The 10,817-nt window shown below is 31.9% G+C and overlaps 1 protein-coding gene across 1 annotated transcript; it reads right to left on the bottom strand.

Annotated features, from left to right (window-relative positions):
- Nucleotides 1-1,463: 1,463 nt before the first annotated feature.
- LOC111396769 (DNA-directed RNA polymerases II, IV and V subunit 6A-like) lies at nucleotides 1,464-8,314 on the bottom strand. Its single transcript, XM_023023277.1, has 6 exons — nucleotides 8,185-8,314; nucleotides 8,025-8,058; nucleotides 7,752-7,927; nucleotides 7,616-7,667; nucleotides 1,873-1,940; nucleotides 1,464-1,755 (listed from the first exon to the last, which is right to left on the bottom strand). Exons 1-6 carry the CDS (start codon nucleotides 8,214-8,216, stop codon nucleotides 1,686-1,688), a joined length of 432 nt encoding a protein of 143 aa, XP_022879045.1. The 5' UTR covers nucleotides 8,217-8,314; the 3' UTR covers nucleotides 1,464-1,685.
- Between the last annotated feature and the right edge of the window lie 2,503 nt (nucleotides 8,315-10,817).

The following is a 10,817-nucleotide window of genomic DNA, read 5'->3' as shown; positions in this document are numbered from 1 at the left end:
TTCAATAGTCAAAATTCAACATTTTAAATTTCAGTAAACAAATGAAGATATGGATCTAAATTTAGTGACCAAAACTCGACATTTTAAATTTCAGTGACCAATCAAGAACATAGACCTAAGTTCAGTAACCATTAGAACAATAAATTCAGCATCGTTATCAAGAAAACACTGAAATCAGTCTGTCTTTTTCATTGTTGATGTTATTTGTTATTTAATTCTTGAAGAGATGGACCATATATTGTCTAGGTCATGTTCTTTTTCCTTTTGAGGCTCATCTGTTGAGTGGAAAATAATCAGCAACTTTCTTCCTCTGCATTGTTAATTTAGAATTCAACTATGCTTGGTTTACATAATGGCAAACTATTATTCGTCAATTTAAGAGTATGCACCTGGCAAAATCCTTTAAAATTTGAGTCAATTCATTTAAAAGTTGGAATGGTACGAGACATGTCGTGTTGATGTTCAAAATTTGAGTGGCGAACTTTTTTTCTAATAATTTAGAGATTTCCAAAAGGAGGAGTAGTAATAATAATAATAATAATAATAATAATAATAATAATAATAATAATCAAATGAGATCTGAATGTCCACTTCCCTCGATGACAAATTTCAATTGAACTATATCTTCTGGAAAAAAGAATAAAATTCCTCGTCCTTCAGCTGATTTTACCAGATTAAAGTATTGCAAAAATAGGAAAAATCAAATTGACTAGAATATTTTTATAGATTTTTATTTCGAGTGTTTCATTTGAACCATTTAGTAACATTCTAGTTAAAGGTTTTAATATTTCAAAATACATACACACACACCATTATCACTGCATTGTTGTTGCACAGAAGAAATTAGTTATCCAAACATCACTGCATTCCGTTGCACTCATTAAAGATTCCAACAAATACTTAATTTTCAACCATTCTACGACTCATTGACTATTATGTAGTCCTACCTCGTAAGCTCCCATTTGATACTTATTAAATTACATTTCATTTTTATCTTTTCTATTTTCAACCACACAATCTCCCATAAATTAATATTACACGTAAATCGAAAACTTTCCTTATTTTTCAACTACTCATTTTTCAAAAAAATACCATTCCACCTATTTTCATTTCCCAAAAATGGCAGCCAAAAGGGGTTTTTAAATAATGGATAACAAAAAATTCGAATTTGATTTATTACATAAATTTTAGTTTCGTTGTCTTAAATATTTAACCCTCGAGGATCAACAATATTATCCCGTAGCAATAAATATTCATTTTTCCCTTTTCATTAAAGTGTTCTTTCTCTTAAAATATAAAAATTAAAAACACGTGTTTCCAAAGCCATGCTGATCCAGCCTGTATGACACACGAGAACAGTTGTGCTACACAACCAGGGTAAATGACAGAATTTTTATCCAAACAACGCTTGGCAATTTTTTATTAGATTTAAAAAAAAAAAAAAAAAACACTCAATCAGATGCTGCCAAATCATCCTGTCACTGTACCCCCTTTTTTCCCTGTCCAAGCAGCATTATTCAGGATAGAATAGTGTTTAAACACTTTAAATAACCAGCAATGTATGAAGATATGTCTGGTACATGATGCTTAAAAGGTGATACAGTATAAACCATCAATGTGCAACACACGAGTTATAAACAAAAGCCTCCTCTAACACTTGAGCTAGCCCATCAGGCACGAGCATCTCAGTCACCTCCAACTTGTCTTTTCCAGGAATCTTCCACTATCAATTCATCAACTCCCCAATCTTCGTAACTGGATTACACCAAAAGATAATCAGGAGGATGTACAGAAAGCAGATACTGAAAAAAGGGTACAACAATAGACTCTGAGAAAAGAAGTCAGCAAGTATTCAAGTTAGTAGACTGATACCTTCCATCAGGGAGGTAACGACGAATGGTGAATGGTATCTTTCGCTCTCGCAGCTCTTTCATTGCAATCTAAAAGAAGGATAAAGAACAACCAAAAGATGTGAAAATAGGAAACCACATCAACTAAGTTCTTTGCTTCAAGAAACGAAAAATGTGTCAATAAAGCACAATAAATCACTTTGAAATTCAAAGGATAGATTTCCGCCATGAGTATAGGAAGAAAAAGTTTCAAGTGTACAATGATAGGAAGAAAATGTCTTACAACCCCACTTAATCAAAGCATGTTTTAAGTCATAGGCAATGTGAAGAAGATGGCTTGATTTATTTTTAATCTCACTCTCTACCATCTTTTACTGTTAATTGTTCTGTAGTACCTTTTATAATTTCTAAAGATTTTAGGTTATATAAGCAATTCCAATAAATAAAAATTAAAATAGCAATGTGCCTTTGTGTGAAAGGGTATTAACCAAATAACAGATAAATGGTTCCGATGAATTGAAGTGGTGGATCAGTGAGGAACCTGATAGAAATAATAATTAAATTGGATTAATATCACAAAACATCCCTACGTTTAGCACTTACTACAGAAAACGTCCCTACGTTCCATTTTTTGCATGCACCCTTGTTTCAACGTTTCGTTCCGAAAAACGTCCTTCCATCCATCTGCAGTCTATTTCACCGTTAAATGCACACCTGACTCACTTTTAATTTCAAGTTTGAAGGGTAAAATGGTCAAACACTCCAAGAAACTCTTCTTCCCACCATAAAATATACACGGTTAATCTTCATACTCAGAACTCTTCAGGTCCCGTGCCTGCCCATCCCACTTCATCCCTTTCTCATGTCAGTGACGATTTCAAAACGAAGGGTGGGTTGTTCGATGCACGCAATGGAGGCAAACTAAGAAAAGGTATTGTTTCGCAGTGAAGCCTTTATTTTTTATGTTACTATTCGAAATTTCAAACATTGAATGAGCATGGCTTGGATGCTATTTTTTTAAGGGTTTTCTATTGAAGCAAAATGTCTCCTCCATTTATTAGAGGGCTCGGTGCCGCGATACCCACATATGGTATGAACATTGGAGGTGGTTGATAATTGTTTTCCCTCCATTAATCTTGATTTCTATGTGTAGTTCAAGTTTGAAACTTTATTGAAATGGGAAATGGGAAGAGAACCAAATGCTATGAGGGAAATTTTTGGGGGTTTTTAGGTATTAATCAGATGGTATCAAAAGGCCTTAATGTTATTGATTATGTACATGCCATCTACAAAAAGTATATACGCCTTCAATTTCCTCATCACTGGACTAGACTCTGGGCCTAGTCCAGGTCTCCAGCCACTCAGACCACCTTCATACACAAAGAAGGCTTGGAGGCCAAAAAAGAATAGAAAAAAAACAACCGAATGAGGTGGAGTCTTCTAATCAGGCAAGAAGTTCAGAATGTCTTCACAAAATGAAACCCCTTCGGAGACAACTTCAACAGGCATATCTGGAACAAGGAAGAGAGCAGGTGAAACTCAGAAATGTCGGAAATGTGGAGAATCAGGGTACAATAGGAGATGCAAAAGGGCACCACCAAGGAATTAGGGACAATCAGATTTTTGTATTTTTTATTTTTTGTTTTTATTTTTGGTTTCTGTAGAATGCAGTTTGAAAATATCTTAAAGCAATTGTTGAACTGTAAATTTCTTTTGTTTGAACATCTGAATGCTATGTCAATAAAGATCTCTATTTTGCCTACATTAGATGCAAATTTGGTTGTCAATATTAACTCTGGTATTAAGCCTTTTATTGTGCTATGAAGCCCTTTTTTTTTTTTTTTTTCAGTATATTCTGTTGCTTATTTAATTTGAAGTTTGTTCAGTAAGTGGAGTTGGTGTGGTTGATTAGTGTGTGGAGTTGCTTGTGGAGTTTGCCGTGAGTTCCTGTGAATGAAAGGGATTTCAAACAGGATTTATAGGGACAGTTTTGGCAGAAATATGAAACATAGGGACGTTTTGCGGAAAACGTTAACAAACGTAAGGACGTTTTCCGCAAAACAAAATGAAACATTAGGACGTCTTACACAAACACTGACAAACGTAGGGACGTTTTACGCAAACATTGTCCAAATTCGGAAAAAAGCATGTTTACCGCTTCAGTTTCTGGTACAGATTTTTGGGACTAAGCTAGTGATTTTTGGTAATGGCGGATGATAGCTGGGATGAAAATCAAAATTTGATTTTCGAAAACGCATCTGGTGATAATGAACAAACATTCGATTTTCGAAATGCATCAAACATGGGTGATGATGCATTTTGGATTTCTGAAAACGCATCAGCCAATGATGAACAGAAACTTCGGCACTGTGGTTTAATAATATTTTTTTTTCTTCTTCTTTTTTGGGAATAACCTATTTATGATGGGAAAAAGAGTATCTTGAAGTGTCTGGTCATTTTACCCTTCAAGGTTGAAATTAAAAATGAGTCAAGTGTACATTTAACGGTGAAATAGACGGCAAATGGACGGAATGACGTCTTTCGTAACAAAACATTGAAATATTGGCGAAAATGCAAAAAAATGAACGTAAGGACTTTTTGTGTTATTAACCCAAATTAAATTCAACTGATAAAAACAAGGAAGAAGTATTTTGGACACAAACAAATGTGAAAGTTTAAGACAAAGGTTTCCAAGGAGCACCCTGGTAAAGATTTCAAGTTTCAAGTCAAAAAAAATTTGTGACATTGTGAGGAATCCTTGAGCCACAGAAAATTCTTCACTTTACTGATATATGCAATACATATTAAAGTTGGTGGCCTTATTGACCTACCTGGAAGATGGAAATACAATCAAGATTTGAGGGCGAATCCTCGTCAGCTCAAGGAGAACAATGAATATGACTTCATCTCTTTTCAATTTATCATATTTTATTATTTTGTAATTTCTTTAAAGAGACAGGTTTTATTGCAAATTCAAAAACACATCAATGTCACGCAATCTGCCATATTGCTACCATTTGATCTAATGAGAGAAAATAATATAAAATTAATTGAAAATTAAAAAAAATTGAAATCGAGTAGCAAAAAATTCACACAAATGAAATAAAGTCACATGGTCGCCTCTGAGCACGAACTCAATTGCTTTTTTTTTTTTTTTTTTTTTTTTTTTTGGGGGTGACATGAGTATTTTTTGACTTATGTTTCATATAATAAGACAATTCAACCATCGATAAAAATCTTTCAACACAAAGTACATACAAGGCACCGAAATTGATCTTTTAGAGAAGCAACAGAGCATCCAATGAAACATACACTCTAATATAGAAATCAAGTTCGACCTTGACGATAACAAGAGGAATGTCCTTAAATATATCAAGCCCTTAATTACTAAGTCACATTTGTTCATCTTAAAACAGTCTAGAAGATAACAAAAGTTCGCTACAAATACTAATATATTTTTCCAATTTATAATCAAATCCAGTCATGAGCTTTCCATCTATGGGAAAGTCCGTGATTTTAGCCATATTTTCAAAAGTGGAGATTATTTTTTCTCCTCCAATGATAAAACACGAATATTCAATGGAATAACAATCAATTAATGCCATCAGAAAGTTCATTGTGGCATATACGTTATATTCATTCTTGAAACCAAATCGAAGCCTATGCAATAGAAAACTTTTGATGTCGTCTCCACGATTTCTTGTCTATAATGGCAGTAGAAATTTCTCTTTTTATTAATTAAACATTTTGTATGGCGGTAGAAATTTTTTACTCTCTTTATTAATTGAATATTTTGTATTATTCAATTGCTTATAAATGATATATAACATCTTCATCTTGTGGAATCGCAACAGAACTCATTTAAGAGAACTTAAAAAGTCGCAACCAATCGACAATGTCTTGAATAGATTACACAGTACAGGTTTCAATTTGATTTCAAGAATGAACATGGGGTATAGGCCTACAATAAACTTTCTGATGGCATTAATTGATTTTTATTTCATTGAATATTTGAATTTTATCATTGGAGATAAAAAAATAACCCTCACTCTTGAAGATGTGGCTAGGATCATAGACTTTTCCATAAACGAAAAGCCTATGATTGAACTTGATTATACACAGAAAGAATGTATTCATATTAGCAAAAAAAATTTATTATCCTCTAGATTTATTCATAAAACAACAAATGTGATTTAATAATGAAGCACTTGATGTACAAGGACATTCCTCCAATTGTCATCGAGGCTAGACTTAATCCCTGTGTTAGAGCATAATATATGTACATTACTGAATGCTTTGTTTCTATGCTAAACGACCCCTCATCTCTTTTCAACTTTCACTTTTAATCATTTTTTTATATTTTAATTATTATGAACTATTTTTTACTTACCTTTTTGTAATTTCTTTAAAGAGCTACGGGTTTATATGCAATTTCAAAAAAATAACAAATATATATTGATCCTTATTAAGACACTCAGCAAATGTAGACTTTGGTTGGCTTTTTTTGATTAAAAATTATGAATTTGAGAGATTTGATCCAACATCGTATTCATGCATGAATGCGCATTTTCCAATCACGTATTAGTTCCTACTTGCTAGTGTTTCTATCACAATGTTGTATTTCACAACAAGTAACAAGACGAGTGAAAGTAAAAAATGACATCTGTCTAAGAGAGCAAATAAAACCTAAGGGTGCGTTTAATAGCGAGCATAAAATTTACATGAAATAAAATAAATTCTCTAGAACTTATTTGCATAAAAATTATTAATTAAATTTGTTCGATTGATTGATTTAGCCCCCGTTTGGCCCCCATTATTAGGATTTCTAATTTTTGGAATAGTGCTTTTTTTTTTTAAATGTGTGGTTGAAAATGAAAGAAAAGTTTTTGAATTATGTGTAATATTATTTTATTGAAGAAATGTGGTTGTAAAGGAAGAGAGAAAAATGTTTAAATTAATGGGGGCTTAGTTTTCAACCTAAAAATGTTATAATTGCCCATTTTTTTATTGATGAGTATATTAGAGAGAAAGAGAGTAAATTGCCTAAAAGATAAAAATCACCCCTCCTAAAGAAAATATGGTCACACGACCAAAAGTTGAAAAACGTTTACCACAGAAAAAATTGTTAATCAAACACCCAAAAAGTAAGAAATTGGATAAAAAAATGACATTTTTCATGGAAAATGAAGCCTATCAAACACACTCTAAATGTCAAGATTCTTGGTGGAAGAGAGTCATAAAAATATTTTCCCATTCCATTAGCACAAAGAAGCTTATCTACCTAGAGTAAATCTCTCAGAAAACAGGAAAAATGAACATGCCTTATTTGTAGAGAATGTAATAATGTTATCATATACAAAAAGTATCAACTTCTATTACCCTGTCCCTTCACTTTCTGAAGCGCAAACTGTCACAAGCTCCATTTTTTATCATACAGCAATAGCACTTCAAAGACCAATTCAACTTAAGTAATAAGAGATTCACTACTCAAAAGTTGGGGTAAGCAACATATGCAAAAATTGCATTTGAAGAAGAATATTGTTTTCAAAGCATATTCTTTTAAGTGATTACTCTGAAAAATCAAATTTCACTGGAAAAACTGAACAATCCCTTGAACCTTGGATAGTTTTGCATAGTCGAAACTGATATGGGTGTTATCACAAAAACAATTAGCCTTTCAGTTACAATTTATAACGTACTGTGTAATTTCCGGATAAAAGCACTTCAATTTAGCATAAATTTATTATCATCATTCACAAAATTACCTCAAGTGGATCCGTTTCACCCTCCAACTCAACCATCACCGGAGCATTCATGCTGCAAAACGAAAGACATTCCTCCAAGTCAAAAACTACTCAATCAAATACAAAAATTAACAAAAGTCCCAACTCTAAAACCCACCTAATCTGTAATGCCCTCGTACCCAAAATCCTCGCACGCTCATATTTGGTCATATACTTGGACGTTTTCCGAGGGCGTTCAACAGGTACTTCCTCCTGTTTCTCTTCGCCTTCGCCTAAAATGTCATCCGGAGCATCCTCATTGTTATTGTTCTCTTCTTCCACCTCTACACCTTCCTGTCCATTGCCACAACAATGTAAAAATAATCACCGACATGATACGACAACATAATCAGGTGGGCAAAAAAAATGAAAAAGAAATAAAGCTTCTTACATCGGGTTCTGGATCTAGTGGCTCATCCTCGTATCTACATATATTAAAAAATTCTAGTTAGTGAAAATGAAAAAACCCTAGATAAACCCTAATCCAAATAAAAATGGTTTTGAGAACAATTATAAAAATAAAATTAAGAAAAAAATTCAATTGTAGAGACCCTCCGTCCATCTCGTAGTCTTCATCGGCCATTGCGCCTGTGTGTGTGTGTTTCGCCCTTTACTGCGATTTGTTTGTTGGAGAAGGAAGAAACTGCAAAAGAAGAAGACTCCAAAGGAAAGATCAATAATAAGATATTCAAATGGGCTGGGCCTATTACAAGATTAACCAGAACCAATTACTATTGGGTTGGGTAACTGGGAGCCTGTTTGAGCCACGTTATAATGGCCCCGTTTGGTAGGAATTTTTTGCCCTAAAAAATTAATTTTTTGACCGTTATTTTACTATTCAAGTCGTAATTTTTGACTTCTTCTCCTACATGTGGACCCCACTTTTCTTCTAATGGTCAAAAAATCAATTCTCAAAATCCCTACTAAACGAGCCCAATGAGAATGAAAATGAGAAATAGAGCCGTTATGGTCCCCACACCAGAGATAGAAATTCAAAAATGGTAGCTTGATGTGATGAATAACGATCATATTTTTCATTTTAATGAGGTAAAAATATAGCTCAAACAGGGGCTAGGAAGTATTCAATTGGTTATTCAAGGTTAAATTTGGTGTAGATTTATTTTTAAAAAAAAATGGTGAAAATGAGTTTGGAGAATGCATGTCAAAAAGTAGAAAAATTATAGATCTAAATATAAAGAATTCTATACCAAACAGAGACTAAATTATTTTTGTATGTTACGCTAATAATCAGTCTATCAAAAATAGTATCGTTAAGCGTTAAAGTGTTATCAAACAACGTGATTTATATGTATCGGACAATTTAAATAATCATATCCTGTATTGAATAATTAAGATCACGTCATTATCAACGCATTAATTTTGAGCTATTTATGGTATAAAAAATTGAGAATACTGATGGACCAATAAGCAAAATAATGGAAATCGATTCTTTAGAGAGTGTTTGACTAACATGAAAAATATCATCTAGAAAAAAATATTTTCCTTATTTTGAGGAAAACAAAATCTACTCAAAAAAAAATATTTTCCTTAAAAACAAATAAAATTAAGTATATTTTCAAAAGTTAGAAAATGTTTCTATGAAAAAAATAGCAATCAAACATCTGAATTAGAAGTTTGGATGAAAAATTAATATTTTCCATGAAAAATATATGTAATCTATTGTAAATTTCCCATGGAAATTTCCTACTTCAAAGAAAGTTGTTCAAATTTTTGGAACTTCATATTTCAATTGTCTAAGTTACAATTTTTTTTTTTCTTTTTCATTTCTATTTAGAGTTATTGAGAAGAATTTTTTTTTCTTTCTTTTCACTAATAACTTCATACAGGTAGATTGCACGTTGGCTAATTAGTGTATTAGGACTTCACTCAATATGTTGATTGTAGAATTTGGGAAGTGTTTATAAATGATTTTATTTATATATTGTTATAATTGGGTGATGAATAAATAAGTAATATTTATGAATCCCTACTATATAAAAAGGAGAATATGGAGACACTGTTGAAGTGAACAGTATTTTGTTCCATTTTATCTCACTGTAGCATTTTTTTAAGTGGTTGAGTTTTTCGTTTGTCTTTGCTTGATATAAATTTTTTATTATATAGTAAAAAAGAGGCAATCTAAATTTACTGCAACACGCAACTTTCCATACCTCACATCAAGTCTCATATCTTCACTCCGTGCTCAGCCACTCTTATATAAATTATAGAAAAAAATTGCTTCAAGTTATTTAAACGTAAAAAAAAAAAAAATTTTTTTTTTTTTTTTTTTTTTAAAAAAAAAAAAAAAAAAAAAAAAAAAAAAAAAAAAAAAAACCTTATAATTGTAAAACTACTTATATTATAAGTAAAAAAAATATTAACTTAAAGTTTTAAGTATATTTAAAAAATGTAAAAAGATACTTATAAGTAAAAAATTTGCTTCAAGTTATTTGAAAGTGTAATAAAAAAGAAGAAAAAACTTATCACTATAGTTATTTATATATGTAAAAAGATATTAGCTTTATATAAAAATAAAGGGTAATTAGCACAAAACATCCCTACCTTTCGATGTTTTTTGTGGAAAACGTCCATACCTTTCATTTTTTGGCGGATTACACCCTTACCTTTACCTTTTTTTTGTGCAAAACGTCCTTCTATCAACTCTCCGTTAAAATGTTCCGTTAAATCAAAAAGGTAATTAGCACAAAAGGTCCCTACCTTTTAAAGTTATTGTGCAAAACGTCTCTACCTTTTATTTTTTAGCATAATTAGCAGAAAAGGTTCCTACCTTTCAATATTATTGTGCAAAACGTCCCTACCTTTCATTTTTAGCATTTTTACCCCTACATTTCACCTTTCATTGCGCAAAAGGTCATTTTCATCCATTTTTTCAATAAAATGACGATTTTACCCTCCTATTGAAATAAAACAAAAAGAAAAGAAAAAAATAATTAATTAATTGCAATCATAGTTCTAAATCTTTCAAAATATTACAGATAAATCATAAATTCTCAACCACCACCATTTTCACAACCTATCAAGCTGCCAACTATAAATCCACATAATACCACCTTTCGGCCACCATGCCCACTGGACTCCACCACCGTAAATGTGGTTGTTTCGGACAGATTGGTGACCAATACTATGGAGGAGGATATTGGGGAGAGTGAGGCGACACTGGTGG

The sequence above is a fragment of the Olea europaea genome, chromosome 1 (assembly GCF_002742605.1).
Source record: "Olea europaea var. sylvestris chromosome 1, O_europaea_v1, whole genome shotgun sequence".
Taxonomy (NCBI): domain Eukaryota; kingdom Viridiplantae; phylum Streptophyta; class Magnoliopsida; order Lamiales; family Oleaceae; genus Olea; species Olea europaea.
The sequence above is the reverse complement of the archived record's forward strand: the minus strand, read 5'-3'. Positions and strand labels throughout refer to the sequence as shown.